We start from the raw sequence: 20,575 nt of genomic DNA, 5'->3' as shown, positions 1-20,575 counted from the left end.
AATCTAATTCATGTTGATTACCTTTTTCTAATGTTTCATTCATGATTCATTCATCTTGTTCCAAGTTTTTTTTTTTTTAGCTGTAGACCATAAGTACATTTTGAAAATAAGTGCATGCCATTTATCTCAAATTTTTTATTTTAAAAAGAAATATATTCTCTTCCCTCAGCTGCTGTGAAGAGGAGACTCTGAAATGGATGCAGCGATGGCAGAACACCTGAAGCTCACTGCAGGAAGAACTGAGGGTGGAGGTTACAAGAAATGAGCCAAACAACTGTAATGTGTTTAAGGGATTGTTCACACAAAAATGAAAATAGTCATAATTTTCTCACCCTCATGTTACGATCATAATCATTTTTCCTACAATGGCAGTTAATAGATTGTGAGATCTGTTTGGTTACAAATATTCTTCCACATATCTTTGTGTTTATAAGACAACTGTGTAAGTCAATGACAAGATTAATAAAGACATAAGAAAAAAAAACATCTTTTAACATTCTAGTAGAAAACACGTGAACGCATTCCCAGAAAAGAAATATTTGAATTCATGTCGGTTCTACATAGTTTAAAATCATTTACACCACTTTGATTTTATAAATAGCAATGATTTCAAACATATTTTATGATGAGGGTCTTATGTTTTATGATTTTCTTGTCACATGACAACAATGGCTCCTGCAAGGTGGTTATGCCGTGTTCAAATAGTAATAATATTCTTAATATTATTTATATGATTGAAGTATTTAAAAATAAATGCAATTAATATTGATTTATATTATTATATATTAAAAACATTAATAAATACTGCGAAAATTGACATTTTTGACAATAATGATGGACTTCAAGATTGAGTATTTCAGCACTTTCTACTCAGTGATGACCCTCATTAAATCATATTTCTGATGAAAATGGTAGGCCTGTAAACTGATTTCAGAAATCCAAAATGGATACAAAGATTACATTGAAAAACTAATTTTTTTAATAGATTTTTATCATCTTGAAGATTCTTATTTGTCATTGTCCCAGTAAAGCAAACGTGAAAACAATATCGTCAGAACACAGAAAGGTTGAAATACATTTGAACATTTGAAACATGAGGGTGAGTAAATGACAGAATTTTCATTTTTGGGTAAACTATCCCTTAATTCAGTATTTTGTAATTGGTATTTTAGTTTGGTTAACAGATGCTAAATTGTTCAAAAACAATAAAATGTGCTAAATCAGAGCATGCTGCTTTTTTGCATCCACAAATAGCCTAATGTGTTCTTTTTTGTGATGTACATGTGATTAAGATGTTTTATGGACGTTCAGGTCTGACTGGACCGATCTTGAAATTTTGTCAAGATGTGTTAAACCTCAAGACATAATTGATTGCCTTTGACGATGTTACACACTGGGTATTTTATATGCAGGCTTATATATAAATACACTTAAACTATGCAGCAACGCATTTAAAACAATGATGTCGACGCAATTAGACGTCCAGAAGACGTGCAGAAAGAAAAGACGTGAACTTCACGTCCAGAAGACGTCAAAGACGTCGGTTCAACTTTCATTTTGGAACTATTTTTCAACCATGACGGGACGTGTCGGACGGACGTCTTTTCAACAGTCAAAAGACGTCCGAATGTTTGCTGGGTAGGGTTAGGAGTCAAACTCTCTAACCACTGGGCCACGACTTCCCTGATTAAACAAGATTTACGTCAAAATTGCGAGTAACAAAGACCGCAGCGACGTGTAGATTAAATTAGTTCTTTTATGCAAGATCATCTCCTAATTTTGCATTGCAACAACGTACGCGTTATGGTTACTGGAACAACTTTTCACGAGCCCCTGAAATGTCCTATGACAGTGAAATGTCCCGGATGAGGTTGAGTCACCGGCGTTGTTGACGTCACTCGAGCTCTGAAAATGGCTGAGTCGGAAGAGGAGGTGGATGTCTTGGTCCAGAGAGTTGTGAAAGATATCAATAACGCCTTTAAAAGAAACCCGAACATGTACGTATGTGAACTCGCATTTTTGCTTATCTCACGCTCGTCCCGTATATGGCTTACAGCGGCTGAGAACCTCGCGCTCAGCCGCAGGGAGGACATAGTGCAGCAGCCTGTGTAACTTGCACAGACAGTCGCTGGCTAACTGGCTACTAACCAGACCTAACCCGCCTTTGCCCGGTGCGGCCAGCAGCAGGTTTAGCTCACCAAGCCTCGATTTTAGACCAGGTCGTGTGGAAATGTATCTGGGGCACCTGTTTAACAAGCACCGTACGAACGCCGAAAGTTTCTCTAAGTGAAACGCAAAGAGCGCCTGTTTGCCTTTTTGTAGCTAGTAACGTTACTGTGGTGGGTACCTAAAAACTGTACTCAAGTAAAAGTACTTACAGAAATATTTACTCAAGTAAAAGTCGGATAAAAAATCTACTCAAGTAGTTAGTTACTAGTTACTTTGGGTCATATATACTGAGACTATTTTTTATTTAGATATATAGATAAAATGTATGTTATGTGTGTGTGTATAAATATATATATGTATATGTATATATTTCATCAGCCTTTACTCCAGTCTTCAATGTCACATAATCCTTCAGAAATCATTCCAATATGTTGATTTACTATCAATGATGTTCTTTTTATCTATTCATCAAATAATCCTAAACAAGGTTCCAAAAAAATATTAAGCAGCGAAACGGTTTCCAGCACTGGTACAGCGGTGTGATTCTTCCGATGAAAATGATGCTCTCGTAAATCATGCAAACAAACAAAAAAAAAAAAGTGCGGGGGGGGTTTCGGGGTGTAGGTGGTTGCGATGGGTCGGGTATTGGTAAACATAATGATCGCTCACCGCTGTCAACGTTTTTTGTGCCTTTGAATCATGTCGTCATGTCACTCCGCAAGTAATCCAATAATGTCACGATTGAAGTTCAAAGTGTACGCGCACTGTTCTGAATGCGCACACACCCAACCATCTACTCACGTGAACAGCTTCAGTTGACTGACGAAGACCGTGAACACGGGTGATTCATGTAAGCAAATCCAATATATTGTATTTCATTTTTATATGCAGGTCTAGTAAAATTTAACCAATCAATTGATCACTTTTGTCATGATTCCATAACATTAATGTTAAACTATTCTGGTCTAACTTTGCAAAGTAGGCTAACGCCATGTTGGTTATTGCTTACTTCTAGCTAGAAAGTTTAGCAGCTTCTACAAGGCTCGAAATTGCCAACATTTTTGTCGCATATGCTCCTGAAATTTAATCTGTGCGACTAGTGTTGTCAAAAGACCCGGTACTTCGGTACCAAGTCGGTACTAAAAATTTTTAAATGTCACGGTACCAGGTTTCTGTAAGTACCGGTAGTACCGAGGTCCCGTTCAAACCCGGTTCATCGCTATGATTTCCGCGAAGCAGAAAACGAGGACGGAATCTCAAAATCCAGTCATGAAAATGAAACTTACATTTTAATATGGACAGTCATGGAATTTGTCAAAGTTAGAATAAATTAATCAAATCAAATCTCCATATGGACCAGTATCTGTAAATGTTAAGCCGCAAATGTTGCTTGAAATATGAATCCGTGTTCTGCGCGTCTCTGTGTGAATTAATGAATGGCAGAGACGTGCGGGTTTGTTTACTACATAGACTGAAGCGCATGACGCTTGCATTAATTTCAGCATCTGAGCTTCAGAGTTCTCTCTCCATCAAGAGATCTTTTCAGTTTCTCACACATGCAAAAGAGAGAAAGAGCTAGAGTCTTACCACGCTGAATCGACACGCTATATGTAAACTATTCTTTATTGTCTTTTCCTGTAATGGAGTTCATTTAGAATTATTCATATTCATTTTTGAACAAGCAGAAGACGGTAGTGGGCGGAGCTAATGCGCAAATGGCAATTTCATTGGCTGGCGCTGATTTAGTACCGTCCCTGTTTTGATTTCAGCAAATCAGTTTGACTGAACGCAGACAACGTGATTAATATTCATGAACCCAGCAGCTCATCAATTCATAGTGCATTGGATATACATTAGTATGAAAGTAGAATTAGTAGTAGTATTATCTTTTAATAATAATTAATATGGTCTATTACTATTTATTTTTTTTTTTACAGAAACCATCAATGACCAAAAATATCTTAAGCATCACCACCAGTCTTAAGTTCAGTTAAAATGACAAATATGCATTCATTAGGCCTAAAAGTCAATTTTTACGTAAAGGCATAGTGCTAGAAATATTACTATTATTATTTTTTTAAGAAATAAATCACAATATTTCTTCCATGTTTTAATTTTAATAGAAAATCCCTTTACCAGAAATAAAATGTTTAAATTTCATAAATTAAAAGACAAATTAAATTTGGGTGAAACTTGTTCACTGTTTTTCATAATTATATAACTTGTAGAAAACTTAAAACACAATTGTAAATAAGTATAAAGAATGGCATTGGTTTTATTTTTAGTGCTAAAAAGTTTTGTTTTTTTTAATTAGCATATTTTTGTGTTTTGCTTTGGTACCGAAATTGGTACCGAGAACCGTGGATTTTCACTGGTATCGGTACCGAATACTGAAATTTTGGTACCGTGACAACACTATGTGCGACCTAAAAATATATTTGGGAGGAACGTTATATGCGCGGAGCTTATGAGCATATCTGTCCACTAATGACTCGTCCGATTTGCGAACTAATGACTCCTTTGAACCGATTCACTTTAATGAATGCTTAAATCTGATCTGGGTCGAGTTTCCCGATAACAATGTATCTTAGCTCTGAAGAGCACTCTCAACGTGCAAGGTTATAAACGCTCGCCGCAATTCCACGCGCTTTTCCCGAAAACTTTACTTGACATGAACGCATTCTACGTGCTACTAAAGAGTCGCTGTCCATTCGCGAAATTCGTGCTTAAATATAACCTATGGAATCGTATTCTGAACGTTCAACCTAATAATCGTCTTCTGTTGTGAATTAGCAATCATAGAAGTCTATAATAAAGCACTGACAAAATGGCTGAACAAAAACACAAGAAAAGATACCTTTCAAAAATATAGAGGCAAATAAAGATGTTATTTTTAATAGATGTAAAGGACACCATAGTAATAAGGAAAAACAAAACATCTGGGAGGACAAGAAATGCCCATTTAATGGCTAGTTTTCGTGCACGTCAGCAGCAAGTTATTGACAGATTTTTTTGGATTTCATCCCTATTTTGCCCAGTCTTTGAAGCATATTTCCCACATTGCTCCTTTTATGATTTTTTTTTTGTTCAATCATTTAAATTAGATGTGTATTTAAATTTTCTGTTCCATTTTTTTAATCATTTAATTTATAAATTCATTTAAACAAAAAACAAGTAAAATATTTTTTATTAATTTATTATTATACTATATAAGTTATGTCACTGTGTGTGGGGGGGGTAAGTGCACCGTATAGTTTCCTGCTTTTTTGTCCTTTGTCGATCACACCTATGCTGGTAATAAATCAATATATTAGATTTATATTTTGAAGGATCATAACTCTGAAAACTGGAGTAACAGCTGATGAAAATTCTGATTTGCATCACGAAATAAATTATATAAGTATGTATTATATATGTATAAATAACCTCTGACACAAAGAAGAGTGAAAACTCCAAAAATAACCGCTAAGTTACTGAACATCTGAACATAACGAACCAAATGCACATTGACAGATCTTCTTTCATCTGTTCTGCGAAATGTAAACAAATGTATATTTCTGCAAGCGTAAATATTGTGGAAATATCATTATTAGGCATGGGGGGGGGGTCGTCATGTGACACACAGCAGCCACAGCATATTGGCAAATTATTATTAAGCATTATTATTATTTTTATTTTATTTATTTTTCATTTTTATTAGAAACATTCCCAGAAGCATGAACTATATAATGAAATATCTGGATTCTCACTTTTCATAAATTAATAATTATAATATGCGATGGTCAAAGTAGCCTAATTATGTAATTTATTATAAAAACCTGTCTGTTTACTTAAGTAATATAGGTGTCATGCCATAACATATTTTTAATACGACTTTATATGAAATGTGAATTTAACATTGAAAGTCAATGTGATATAAAAACTGCTGCTAATCTTTCATTGTTCCGAAAGAGAGCAAATAACATTTACATTATCAAAAATCATTTTCACTGACAGTCTATCAATCACTCTCAGAAACTCCCATTAAAATCACTAAACCTGTTAACACTGTCAAATCAATATCTAATTTACAGATTCGTACACACACATCTGCACTTTGTTGTTTCTGAAGAGCGAATTCTCCAGAAAGAGGTATTCCGTCAGTGAGCGAGTGAAGGAAGCACTGGCATTTCAGCGATGACTCATCGGAAAACACCTCTGATTGGCCAATGCTTTAATAAGCTTAACAGAATCTTGTCTGATTGGTTATAATGCGCACTGCTGTAAAAACTCGTCTGTCTCTGGTTCATCGCCAGCCAGCGAACGCAGATCTGATTTTAGCAGCTAATGATATGACTCACTGAGTTCTCACGCCGGTGTGATTGTATAAAATATAGAAAATATTAATCGGCTATTTTTTGTCTTTTGGAAGCTGCATTCAACTTGGTTCCCCTCTGTTATAATTACACGTACAACAAACTAATGTCACAGTGGTATCGTGTATTGTAATCGAATGTAGCCCAAGTTATACCTGTTGAACCTTAGACAGCGCACGTGGTGTTCATCCAATACAGATCTTCATCGCAAGCAAATAATAGCCATTGCAGATTTGCTTTCAATTCAGTGCAGATCCAGCCACGTCTTCAACGCTCTTTCTGTTCTTAAACGTTACAACTCTGAGTGAACCGTTTCAAATGCTCAGCGCGCGCGGCAGGATACTGAACGAATCATTCAAACTGATTCACGAACCAATTCAATGGTTAGCCAACTGGTTTGAACAAGCCTTTGAACAGAATTGACTCAAAAGAATGAATCATTCGTGAATGAGCATCGCTCATTGCCCAGAGAAAAGTAGACGGCGCGTTTGGATCAAACTGAAGCATCTATAACATTTATTGCATTAAGATAAAGTAACGAGAGGAGCGTGGCCCACAGTAACGAAGTAAAAGTACAGATTTTTTCCAAAAAGATTACTCAAGTAAGAGCAGTGTTCGAATTGAGGAGGGGGGGGTGCTAGCTCACTATCGGATTGTTAGTTGTAAATTAGCCATCTAACGTAATTCTGAGAAAAAAGCTAGAATTGCACCCATTCTGAATTAAACAAATAATTTTTAATCTAGTAACCTTAGTCCACCAAAGCATTTTCCCCCGCAGCTAGCGTATTTTTTCAGTTGTTCTCAATGGGAGTGCCGCGTTTTTTAAAACGCCATGAGCGTGCCAAAGGCTGAGCGTCTTATTCGCGCTGAGCATTGGGCTTTTTTTTTTTTTTCTCGTGCCGAGAGTTGAAGAATGTTCAACTTTAGATAAAACGCTGCGCTCATTACTGTCACTTTCTAGTCAGCTGACCAATCAGAGTGCAGGAGGGGCGGGCCAAATTACACACCAATCAGCTGTCACAACTGTTATTTATTACAACGACCTGTCAACAAGCGCAACAACGAGAAAAATGGAATATAAATTAATATTGCTGGTTTCTGAGCATCCAGAGCATTTAAGTCAGAAAAAAAAATTATTTACCAAATCAGATACAAGTAACAGTTTAGCGGTCATTCTGTATCATAGCAACCAACGCGTCTCAACCACTGATCTATAATATATCATATATATCATATATATTGAAAAAAAAAGCGCTCTCAAGCGCTCACATTTGGGTGTTTTCAGCAGAGCGCATGGCTTTTTCAGCTGGCTAAAAACGCTTTGGTGGACACAGGGCCTAACTGCTCAAAAACAGTTAATTTAATTAAGGTCATTATTACTGATGAACATGTTCATCAGGTCAAGGCTTTTTCTGTGTCAACGATGAAAAAGCAGGGTTGCTAACTCTTACAAATTGTTTGTGAGAGACACATGCATTATCACGCCGAAGACAAACATGCAGATCAACCGTTTTTATGTATTGTATCCCATTTTCCGTTATAATGTATAGCCTTATACAATTGGTGTAGTATTTAAGGTTAAATGGAGAAAAGGGTTTTAAATTCAATGCAAAGAGGCATATTAATTAATGCAAGAAAATACTGAATTTAACCCAAGAAAAGTAAGTACAGTAGGCTAGGGCTGTCGCGATAACCGCAATATTGTAATACCGCGCTATTGACAAGCAAACCGCAGAGGAAAGATAGCAACCGCAGAAACCGCGGCAACCGCAGTGTTCAGTTTTTTTTTTTTTTTTTTTTTTTGAGGCTGTGGCCTTATTGGTTTTTTTTTTCAATTTGTCACTGTGCATTCAATGTTATATACATTAATGATACAATATGGTTACGACTGTAATTTTCTCGTGAGTCCGTTGTAGCTTTATGGTGCTTCGTTTGTTTTGAATAGGCCGGCTGAAACGATGGGAGGCGCTCGATCTCGTCCCAAAACCTAATGTCACGTCGCCAGTTTGGGAACATTTTGGCTTTCAACCCAATGAAAAGGACGAGCCAGCGAATATAGATGAGCCGATATGCAAAATGTGCTGCAAAAAAGGTTCCTGTGACGCGGCAATAGCCTACATCTAATTTGAGGTCATCGGGACATTCTAAAACGCTTAACGTGGTTTAATGTAGGCTACCAATACAGTGATATTAACATACCAAACTCACTAAACATCATATTAATAAAGTATATTATCTACAAAAAAATCAGATGATCCCTGAATATGAATTCAACGCGTTTAATAACACGTCAAGCCTTTTCCTCTCATAGAAAACCATCATAATGCTTAACGTGTTATTAAACGACTTGCATTCATAATCAGGGATCATCTGTTTTTTTTGTTTTTTTTGTACATCGTATACTACTTTATTAGTATAATGTTTAGTGAGTTTGGTTTTTAAAAATCATTGTCATTAAGCCACATTAAGCACTTTCTTATAACGGTTTTCTATGGGAGGAAAAGGCTTAACGTCTTATTAAACGAGTTGCATTCATATTCAGGGTTCATCTGATTTTTTTTATAGATAGTATACTTAATTAGTATGATTTTTAGTGAGTTTGGTCTGTTAATATCACTGTCTTAGTACATTAAGCCATGTTAAGCGTTTTAGAGTGTCCCCTTTCATCCAGCGCAGCTGCCCCCTCACGCATCAGATCGCGGAGCAACATCAAAAAGAACAGCTGAGACCGGCCCGACAGTTAGGAGTAGCTGAAGCCTTTGTGAAATCTGTAAAATACAGCCGTGAAAGTAACAGGCATACCTGCTGAAGTCACGGACAACCTCCGTTGTACGTTTCCGTCGTTGCAGCAAAATCAGGATAAATTAGGTATGTATACAAAAAAAAAAACGGCGGTAATACCGCATATCGCGCTATTGAGCCACCCATAATAACCGCAGGGGTAATTTCTTAACCGCGACAGCCCTACTGTAGGCCTATTCATGTGAATTGATAGTGAATCAAGAGATCGAAATTGATTAATGGTCATCAGCATCGTAATCGTATCAAATTTTTTTGAAGAAACACTATTGTGACAAAAAATATTTAATGTAATCTCTCATTCACCACTATAGAAGTTTACCCAACTATGACAACTTCCGCTAGAAAATATGAAAGAGTTATGTAACTACTTTCAAGATAAATACGTTTTTTAATGAAATAAAATGCATACATGTGCACTGTTCAAAGTATATAGATTTTTATTTAATTTTACATATAGTAAATGCTCAGCTGCAAAAACATGTTCTGAAACACACAAAGTAAATTAAATTAACAAGTAAATTAAATTATATTATTATATGAAATAAATAAATACAAATATACAGTACAGACCAAAAGTTTGGACACACCTTCTCATTCAAAGAGTCTTCTTTATTTTCATGACTATGAACATTGTAGATTCACACTGAAGGCATCAAAACTATGAATTAACACATGTGGAATTATATACATAACAAAAAAGTGTGAAACAACTGAAAATATGTCATATTCTAGGTTCTTCAAAGTAGCCACCTTTTGCTTTGATTACTGCTTTGCACACTCTTGGCATTCTCTTGATGAGCTTCAAGAGGTAGTCACCTGAAATGGTCTTCCAACAGTCTTGAAGGAGTTCCCCGAGAGATGCTTAGCACTTGTTGGCCCTTTTGCCTTCTGTCTGCGGTCCAGCTCACCCCTAAACCATCTCGATTGGGTTTAGGTCCGGTGACTGTGGAGGCCAGGTCATCTGGCGCAGCACCTCATCACTCTCCTTCTTGGTCAAATAGCCCTTGATGCCTTCAGTGTGACTCTACAATTTTCATAGTCAGGAAAATAAAGAAAACTCTTTGAATGAGAAGGTGTGTCCAAACTTTTGGTCTGTACTGTATATTATTAGTTTTTTTTTGTTGTTGTTTTTTTGGGTGGGGGGGGGCCCCCAAGAGCTTTGACACAATTCGAACACTGAGTAAGAGTAAAAGTACCCATCTTTAAATATACTCCAAAAAGTATTAGTTACCCAAAAAATTTACTCAAGTAAATGTAACGAAGTAAATGTAACTCGTTACTACCCACCTCTGACTGTTAATGTTTTTTGTTGTTGTTTTTTTTGCTCGATGGTCAGTTGCTGGACAGCGTAGCAAGCTTTAATGCATTATATTTAACATAATAATTCTCAGTAATTTGCCATGTGCGTTTGTTTTTACCGGTGTTCAGAGTTAGACATTCAGTGATTTGCAACATTGCTGCTCTTGTGTATCCAAACACATCACTTCAGTCCACATATGAAGCATCTCATCAATCTTTTTAAAGCTGCCTTCAATGCACATGTTGTTTTTCTGTGTGTTAGGTCTCTTTGTACCAATGGTTTAACCTCGCTCTTCTCCTATGACACTTTTGTATCTCTGCCAAAGAGGTACAACTGTAATGAGTCAGTGTCAGCTGAGATGTCTGGTGCTATATGCATTGCTGTCTGCCTTTAGCTCCTTAGCAGAGTATCTTAAATGACCTTGTCACTTGTTTTTCTTTTTATCTTTCACATTGTGTTCACAGTGATGAAATCGGCCTCATTCCGTGCCCCGAAGCCCGGTACAACAGAAGCCCCATCGTCCTGGTGGAGAATAAGCTGGGAGTGGAGAGCTGGTGTGTCAAGTTTCTGCTGCCCTATGTGCATAATAAACTCCTGCTGTACAGGCAGAGAAAGCAGTGGCTCGATCGGGAAGGTAGGACGAAGGTTAATTGGGTTAGCTTGTTCGGCTGCTCCCTTTGCTGTGACCTTAGTCTTTATTAAAAGATGGCTGTTCATACAACAGACCAGCGTTGCAGAAAAAGTGACTTCTCTCTCTTCTTATCTTCAAGCACTGGTAGATATAACCTGCACATTGCTTCTCTTAAACCCAGATTTCACCACTGCGTGGAATGTCAGGTACATTTTCATCATGTTTGTATTACCTGAAAAAAAAAAAACATTCTGCCAAACTAACGCTTCACATACTTTCTGAATGATTATATGCACATTTGAGGTATTTTTAGAAATTCTCTATTTCTTGTCTTTGATGTCTGTCTGAATGTCAGCAATTTTATTGTTTTAACGTGCTGCTGCTATTTTTAAAAAGATGTCTAATTTGGGAAAGGAGACATCAAAAGACTGCTGCTGCATTTAACTAAATTTGTCCATTTGCACACTCACATAGGGAGCAAAGAATTTACAGATTTTTCTAACATTTAGTTTCTTACAGGAAACTCTGTAGGTATATTTAATACATGCCTGGTTTAAGAAACCAGTCTTAAAATAAATATGTTAATTAAAAGTAAATAATGTTAACTAGGTTTTTACTAGGATTTTTGCACAAAAATCTTGGCTATATGTTTTCATGATTATGTTGCATAGAAGAAACTTATTGTCCAGGAGGTGGTGCTGTACTTATTTTTATTTTTTTGGTGGTTGTATCCTTGTGAATTCAGCTGGGTATTGATTGCTTCATAGGAAAGAGCTCCTGCAGTGTGGCGTGTTAAACCCAAAGAAAGACCTTTACCTGGTTAAACTAGCACTTTCTAAGCATCCTAAAAGCCCAGAGACATGGATACACAGGTAAGAGGATTTGAAAAAAAAAATTGCTATTTTAAATTGTAGGTTTCTAAACCTTTGATTTATTATTGTGAAGTTAACACTTTTATTTATTTTTTTACATTCAAATTTAGAGAATATAATAGATTTTGATAAAAAAAAACATTTAATTACTTTCAGTCAAGTGTTTGGCCCTGTGTAGTAAAATGTTTGTGTGCCTCTGACTTGAATGAAGCAAGGTTATTTGTTGTTGTTGTTGTTGTTGGGTAACTATGATTTTAGAGCATAAATGAAAACATCAGTGAAGGCATCTGCTTTAGAGTGATAAATGTTCATTGTGTAACTCGTTTTAGATATTCTGCTCTTAATGTATACAGTTAAATAAGGTCTCTTAAAATACTAAAGATTGCATATTATAGAAGTGCTGTCTTCTGCACCCTTTATGTGTCCTGTTTTCCATGTTACATTTAGTTTACCATTTTTTACCATTAGTTTACCATGAGTTTGAATTTTCAAATAGTGATATAAAAAATGAATAATACATTAGGCATTAAGAAATTAATAATGGAATAGTTGGATGCGCTGTTCTGGAAAATATATGTGCTCTGCTTTCTTGTAGCTGAATTAGTATGGGAAAAAACCTTGCTCTCAAACTGGCTGAAACCGTGAAAGCAGTGGCCAGGAGACCATGAAATGAAATTGTCTGCAATTGCAGACCTCTTGCAACATGTCAACAGTGGCACATACTTAAGTAAAATTCCATCACTACTGCAAAGACAAGGGCAAACCACTTTACACAGATCCCTGGAACACTAATAAATATCCAAAGCCTGTGCAACTGACAAGACCAAGAGCTTATATGTCCCTGCAGGGAGTGTGCAGGACACATTGCAGCTGTCAGCTATTTTGCAAATAATTTTACTATTCACTATGTCAGTTTGGATGATGTTATTGTCTGCAGATAATTACACTGAGCCATTAGATCTCCAAGGGTACTTTGAAGCTGCAGGGTGCTTAGGTCTCTATTGTATTATTTTTATTATTTATGTTCATTGGCTTATGTATTTGTTCATGATTTGCAGATTTTGCGTTCTCATAAATAAAGCCATAAGTCTGTTGAAAACCTTGTGCATCCAGACGTGTGCTTGATCAGTCTGCTTAATTGGTTTGTTGTGAACACAGGCGCTGGGTGTTGCAGTGGCTGCAGAAAGAGGGCTCTCCCTCTGAACAAGAACTGAAGGATCATGCTGAACCCAGAGAAGATGCTGTGAGGAGACCATGTGAGAGGCTGCAGAGAGCCTTGCAGGAGGAAATGAGGCTCTGTGCAGACGCAGCCGGTCGTTACCCCAGCAACTATAATGCCTGGTCCCATCGCATCTGGGTATTGCAAAACATGGCTAAAGGCAATGTAAAGGTAGGCTCAGTCCTCTGCAGCTTTCTGCACTATGTCTGTGTGATTTATCATAATTACTGAAAACGGATGTCTGTTAGATTTTGCTTTGTTTGCGTACATCTCAAAGATTAGATTTGTCTTCGATTACTTTAAGGAATGATGGATCACACTGGCATATCAGTGCTGTTACAAGGAAAGCATCATGAGATGGTTATTTATGAGGTTGATAAATCTGCCTGAGCCTTTGAAGATCTAAATACCTTTCTTCTCCACTAGAATTACCTTAGGAAGAGATCTGATTACAGGTGCCACAGTTTTCTGTCCTTTTAGCTTTTATTTATTTATTTATATATATATATATATATATATATATATATATATATATATATTTTTTTTTTTTTTTTATAATAATATTAATAATAATATAATTTTTTTTTTTTTTAGAGAGAGAGCCGAGTGCTGTTAGTCAGGAGAGCTTATTGGCTCTTAGCAGGTCATTGAGTGCCAGACCTTTGATGTGCTTATCCTTTCATAATTGGATGCGAAATAAGGCAAATGTTATAGGGCTCAATCCCAGCTACAGGCCCTCATATAAAAAGGATGCGCCTGTAGATTTAATGATCCAGGACTAAACAGACTTGAACCAGTCTGAGCTATTCATAAGCTATTTCAGGAGTAATTGGGTTACGCGGCTGTTATCTTACATCTCTGCATGTGTTGTTTGATACTGTTTTCCTTGGTCTGAATTTGGGTTTCCGGTTTATAATGTGGGAAATTCCAGCAAACATTTTATCATGTACATGTAATAAGCATGTAGGTTAGATGTAAATAAATCCAGATAGAATATCAGATCAAATCAGTCATTTGAAGTCCGTCTTCTCGCTTTCTCTCTCTTAAAATGATGAGACATCAGTGCATCTCGTCTGCACTTCAACTGACTTTCGCTCACGTTTTGGGACAGCTGAAAGAATTGTCACTTGCCTAATTTGGCCAGTGTTGCTTCGTCACAACTGTATTATTTGCACATCTTTTTAAAGGGATAGTTCACCCAAAAATGTGATGTTTATCTGCTTACCCCCAGGCCATCCAAGATGTAGGTGACTTTGTTTCTTTAGTAGAACACAAACAGAGATTTTTAACTGAAACTCTTGCAGTCTGTCAGTCATATAATGTAAGTGGATGGGACTCACGGCTAAAACATACAATAAAACAAAACAAAAAGCATACACAAAACCAAATTAACCCCTGTGACAATACACTGATGTGTAAAGACACAAAATAATCGGTCTGTGCAAGAAACTGAACAATATTTATATAGTTTTTTTTACCTCTGATTTACACAATGTCCAAACTGTTAGAACTCTGAGCGTGTTCTCAAGCAGTCACATGAGGCATCTTCTTCTTGCTTTATGGCTGGCCACAGACTTATAAGTGCATTACTGCCACTTATCTCTTAAAAGGACCATTGACACTCTATCTACAATCTCAATTAGGAGTGTCAATGGTCCACTTGAGAGATAGGTGGCAGTAAATGCACGGTAATGAACAGTGTATAATTCATGCAAAACCTGAACAAACTACAACAGGTAAAGCTGTCAGCAGTGTGGACATTTACAATATATTGTTAACAATTCATTTAAAATCGACACTTATCAAGCTCTTTTGTCTAAACGCTGTGTTCTGTTGCGTGAACTTCATATTATTTGTAGCACACTTGCTGTCCATTAATCGCAATTAGCTTTGTGCTTTGTTTCATTTTAATAAACTAAGTATCAGCTTTATAATTCTGCCAAATTCATAACAAAATTCAAACAATAAATACCGTTTTGGCACCAATTAATGCGGCATGAGCAATCGCTTAAGCACCTCAATTCAAGAGGCATATCATATCTTTCTATTTACTATATGAAATAAACATGGACATCATTACTGAAATGTCTCATTTAATCGCTCAATTAGTGTTCAAACTGCGGAAAATGTGGAAAGCTTGTAAACGATGACATTCGGCATCCATAAGATCATCCGTCAGCTAGGAGAAAATAGCTATAAATGGGAGCATTTTGCTAAATGTATGCACTATATTGCATATTCATAGTTTAACTTACAGCTTGGCATCTGAACTGAAATTCATTTGGAACAACCTGAAGCATAATGTTGTTGAATGAATGTAATACTCTGACTTTCTACTCCAGGTTCTGCATGATGAGCTGTCCTCCACCCGACTGTGGGTGTCCATGCACGTGTCCGATCACAGCGGCTTCCACTACCGTCAACACCTGCTCAAGGCCCTGGCCAGGGAGCTGAGCCAGCTCGGAGAGACGGAGCTGCACCACACCCAGCAGCCTAACGGAGAGAGCACAGCGGGTGCGTCTGATTACAATCACCATAATGACGTCATCCCTCAGCTCTTCCACGAGGAGATGGAGCTCTGCACTGATCTCATCGAGTCCTATCCAGGCCACGAGACGCTGTGGTGCCACAGGTGAGAGTGTTTGAAGACAGTAACAGATCTCCAGGTCTTGCTGTGCTGATGGTAGTCGCTGATGCAATCAGTCAACATCAGGCTGCTTCCACAAGTCTCAGTGTGAATACAGTGACTTTGTTTGCCAGAAGTCTGTCCTTGGCCCTCAGCTGGTCTGTGCTAATGTGTTTATGACTTAGTTTTATAAAATGATGGATGGTCTGGTGCTGCAGAGTTGTAGCTCACTGAGGGAGAGGCAAGCAGTTTGCTGGATCTCTTTTTCAAGCTCTTTCAGTTTTTCCCTCTTCCCAACCTCATCCCTTGTGGCTGAGACAAGGAGCTGCTCAGTGAATGGTATTTATATATCTTAAGCTTGTGGTTTCCCCTCTAAAATACGATATGAGAAATTGTTTGTGCAACAATTCATGCCTCTTAATGGCAAATATTATGAAGCACAATGCATTAATAAGATCTAGCTTGCTTTAGTTCGAATGTTACAAACTTAAGCCTTTTTTCTATTTCCTGAAATCAAGGGGGAGGGTTTTTTCAGGTTTAGTAAGTGCATGATAAGTGATTGACCCAACATGGAACCACAACTGTTTATCATGTGAAGTAACACCAAAATGCAATTCTGTCACCATTTACTCAACCCATATGAAATATCACTGACTTTTGTGTAACACAAACTAAAAAAAAAAAACATGTGCTGGTCGCCTTTTCCCCCTGCAATACATAATGGAGCTTTAAAGCTTCAAAAACGATGCGAAAAGCACAGTATCATATAAGTATTTAAAATAATCCCTGCACCAAATCATTTGGATAGCATACTGTATGATAGCATGTGACATTTTAACCATTTATTTTCTGTGGCATAGTTTACATCTTATAGTTTTGGATTTATGTTTTTTTTATACATTGTTTTTAGAACTTTTATGATACATTTATGGTGCATTTTAAAGCTTGAAAGCAATCATTTTAAATATTATATTTTTTCCTGTCATGTTCTGTTCCATGAAAGAAAGTCATAAAGTTTTTGAAATACATGAGGGTGAGTAAATGATGACAAAATCTATGTGATAGCCAAGTGCATAAAAATCTCAGTGAGATATTAGTTTCCACAATGTTTATCTCTGTTGCAAGTAGAACTGTATGTAATATAGTTTGGGGTGTATTTATTTTTTTTTACTTTGGATAGTGTTGCTTGTGGTTTTTGAAGATGAGGGCATGTTTTTTAAAAGTTGGTAAGCCTGTTCATTTTGTTATTCTAACATTGCATTGTATTTTCTCTGCAACTATCATATCACACCTAAATGTAAAGTGTTTTATATTTATATTTATATATAGTCAACTGAACAAACTCAAATCCAGGCTTCTTCAACAGGCGTCACGTCTTCTACCTGTGGCAGCAGTGGCGGCGGGAGCACCTGCAGGGGGCAGAGTCACAATCTCCACCTCTCACCCACACCGATGTCCTCCTCAGCGAGGAGCCCTGTGATGACAGCAGCGCCTCCCAGACCATGGATGTTGACTGTGTTGTTGATGGGAACAAACACGGAAGCTACACGCAGGACACCAAACGACTAAAGCGGGGACCACTGCTTCCCCACCCCGCACTTCCCTCCGAGCACACATTTGTCTCTAGAATCCTCACGGGCTGCCGGAGCACCGAGCAAAACCGCTTTGCTATTGCCTACAGGAAGTGGCTGGACTCCGTTATAGGTCAGTAGAGTGAGAAATGCTCTGCCCACCATGATGTGGGAGAACTGTGAAAGGTCAACTTATTTCTGGCTCCAACCGCCCACCCCAGGTTCTCTGAAAACCGCTGGACCTGGCCGGTTTGTCAGAGCTACTCTGCCAGAGCAAATTCCCGCTCCTGATGAAAACCCATGGCCTGTCTCGGCAGTCTAAGCCTGGTCAGTTTCAGCTGCTTTAGTTCAGGTACTGGATATCTCAGGTCTGGTTTCAGTGTGCAATCCTCTTTTATCTATCTAAACTTTTTTTTCATATAGTTTTGTTTTTTATGTTGTCTTCCACCACAAATCAATTACAGTATGCTATCATCATGTTGTCTGCAGTTTTACTATTCCTGCCAGGAATCTTAAATGCACACTATGGTGCACACTTGAAGGGAACACTTAGAGCCCAAAGTGATTCTGACCCAGTTTCCCTCTTTTGTTTAATTGAGGGTAGAATGGCACTTGAATCCAGTCTACTGCTCCTCTTTGAACTTTTATACAGAAGCATGAATATTTTTCAACGATTACCTAGACGTTTTGATACAATCAGTAATGTGAGCACAATCATTGAATTTAAAGATTCCTGGAGCCATTTGATATGAAATATTAGGGCTAAAGACAGACATTTTCATAAGTTTTAATAATCTTAAATCAATAAAACAGTCACAACAGACAGAATTTATATGCGCTGTCCTCATTCAGGTGAGTATTTGTATTATATGACATATCTGTTGCAGGGTCAGCATGTCTTCAGTTCATGCAGATGATTCTTGGGGGTTTGAGAATAAATGTTCCTGAAGCACATCATCATCATCATCATCATCACTAATTAGAATAACAAAGGCCACACTGTCACATGGAATAGCCTCAGCATTTAAGCACAAGTTTTGGGTTATAGTTCATCCAGGTGGTCTCACAGATTCATGGGTTTTCATGATGAAAGGGAATAGCAGAAGAAGGACTAGAGTTTTCTCAGCTTGGCCCAAATGTGGCTGCAGAAATAACATGCTGCCACATTCAAGCCCATCTCATGCAGAATGGTGCTTATTCTCTGCACTGGGGGAGTGTGGACCCCTGAGGGGCCTAGGTTCACAAATGCTGCTTTTTGTTTAACACTATTTTGAACTTAATATATTTATGCAAATATAAAAAGTGAAATGTTGTTAGCTTCACTTATGTGATGATTTATTAAAGCTAAAAAGCTTTTAGACAGTTATGGTTGACTCACTGTTACTCCGTAATTATTAAACTTGTAATAAACTTTGAAGTTTCGCAGGCTCAATCTTGCATTGACAACTTAATTCTTTCACAGCTTACTTGGAGTAGGTTGTGAAAATCTCATTAGATATTATTATATCTCTCTCTTCGAATTAGTACATATGTAAAACTATTCTTGTTAGGTGAAATCATTTTAACATTCTAGCAAAGCTTATTTGAGTCCATGTCTTTCAACATATCTGTAAGACTTGCAGAGTTCGATCTTAAGTTTCACATCATGAAAGGTATTACTATTCTTTTGTTTGTTTCTTTTTTTTTTTTTGCACATTTGCACAAGAACTAGATTTATGAAAGTAGTTGAGTTACATAACTGACTCTCAGACTGACTCTCAGACTTTATAAAGGGCCATGTCCGAGTGCTTTTTTCTGTTCCTGCATGTCTTGGAACATGTGTGTGTATATATATATATATATTATAAGAGTTTAACAGCTTTTTCTAACCTCCCTTACACCTGCTGTTAAACAAACTGCTCCTAATAGAGTCCTGTATTGAAGAATAGTCTAAAACTGGAATGCATCTGCAACAAATGCCTTTATATTTTGTCACTTTGACCTGAATAGTTATCTTTTTGCATGTACATTGTCAACTGTTGTATTGGGATCAAGGTCACATTGCCATTGTATTTGATTTTTTTTTTAATTTTATATATATTTATATATATATATATATATATATATATATATATATATATATATATATATGTATATATGTGTGTATGTTTTATGACCCACACATGTAGAGACAGAGATACATCGCATTGATTTTTGGCTTCCTAAACAATTAACAATTAGCATTTTTATAATAATGCTATAAGTGGTTTTAATGTCTATTACCTACTAACCTTTAAACTCTTAATGAACAGTCTTACCAGTTATATTGTTGAAAACGTACAAATTACAATATCTATGCCTTTATCTGTTCAGGGCTTCCCGTTTCATAAATAGTCCTACATTACCTTAGAGGTTTTAAAGATGTGTACATTAATGTGAATTACACTGAGGAAGCACATAGTATGTCCGGTTGTCTCATGTTATTTTCCATTGTTGTAATGTCCGTTGCTGTGTGAATACCAAAAGTTTAAAAGCAGTTACACCGTAAAGCATAAACACGGATTTGAAATGACTAGTACATCTATGCAGATGCATGACAGAGTTCGTTTAGCTTTAGAAAGAACAAATGTAGCCTAAGATTTTGTATTTTCCTGATAAGCTGATAAGGTACTGTAGGTTTTTACAGCCACAATAACCAACATTTATAGCATCTCATCCATTATGTATTTTATATTTATTTGTATTAAAAACTGTAATGACCGTAGTTGTTTTGTCAGTTGTCTACCACATTAAATAAAGCTACTCTGAAAAGGTCCATCTCATATTTTCATTTCCTATTATTTTGCATTAATGACCATTTTGTTGTAGTTGTTATTATTATAATTTTATCATGTCATGTTTATTTGATTACACATGACAACCCTGTAGCACATAATGTTCACAGATTTTGGGTTGGTACTTTTTCATGTTTTGGAAAGAAGCTCAAGGCTGCATTTATTTGTTATATATATAATATATATATATATATATATACTGTAAAAACAGCAATTT

The 20,575-nt window shown here is 36.7% G+C and overlaps 1 protein-coding gene across 1 annotated transcript; it reads left to right on the top strand.

The window, feature by feature from the left end:
• The first annotated feature begins 1,860 nt into the window (after positions 1 to 1,860).
• LOC132138233 (protein prenyltransferase alpha subunit repeat-containing protein 1-like) lies at positions 1,861 to 18,022 on the top strand. The gene is made up of 7 exons (XM_059547659.1): positions 1,861 to 1,997; positions 11,091 to 11,260; positions 11,397 to 11,463; positions 12,025 to 12,129; positions 13,288 to 13,519; positions 15,691 to 15,980; positions 17,341 to 18,022. The coding sequence occupies exons 1-7, from the start codon at positions 1,912 to 1,914 to the stop codon at positions 17,684 to 17,686; spliced, it is 1,296 nt and encodes a 431-aa protein (XP_059403642.1). The 5' UTR covers positions 1,861 to 1,911; the 3' UTR covers positions 17,687 to 18,022.
• Positions 18,023 to 20,575: the final 2,553 nt, after the last annotated feature.

The sequence above is a fragment of the Carassius carassius genome, chromosome 4 (assembly GCF_963082965.1).
Source record: "Carassius carassius chromosome 4, fCarCar2.1, whole genome shotgun sequence".
Lineage (NCBI taxonomy): Eukaryota > Metazoa > Chordata > Actinopteri > Cypriniformes > Cyprinidae > Carassius > Carassius carassius.
Note: the sequence above shows the minus strand (reverse complement) of the source record. Positions and strands in the feature narration are given on the sequence as shown.

Excerpts from the sequence above, each read along its gene's own strand:
- LOC132138233 (XM_059547659.1), top strand. The coding sequence starts at position 1,912 with ATGGCTGAGTCGGAAGAGGAGGTGGATGTCTTGGTCCAGAGAGTTGTG. Across the intron at positions 1,998-11,090 it reads TTTAAAAGAAACCCGAACAT|TGATGAAATCGGCCTCATTC; the intron begins GTACGTATGTGA and ends TTGTGTTCACAG. Across the intron at positions 15,981-17,340 it reads GAGACGCTGTGGTGCCACAG|GCGTCACGTCTTCTACCTGT; the intron begins GTGAGAGTGTTT and ends CTTCTTCAACAG.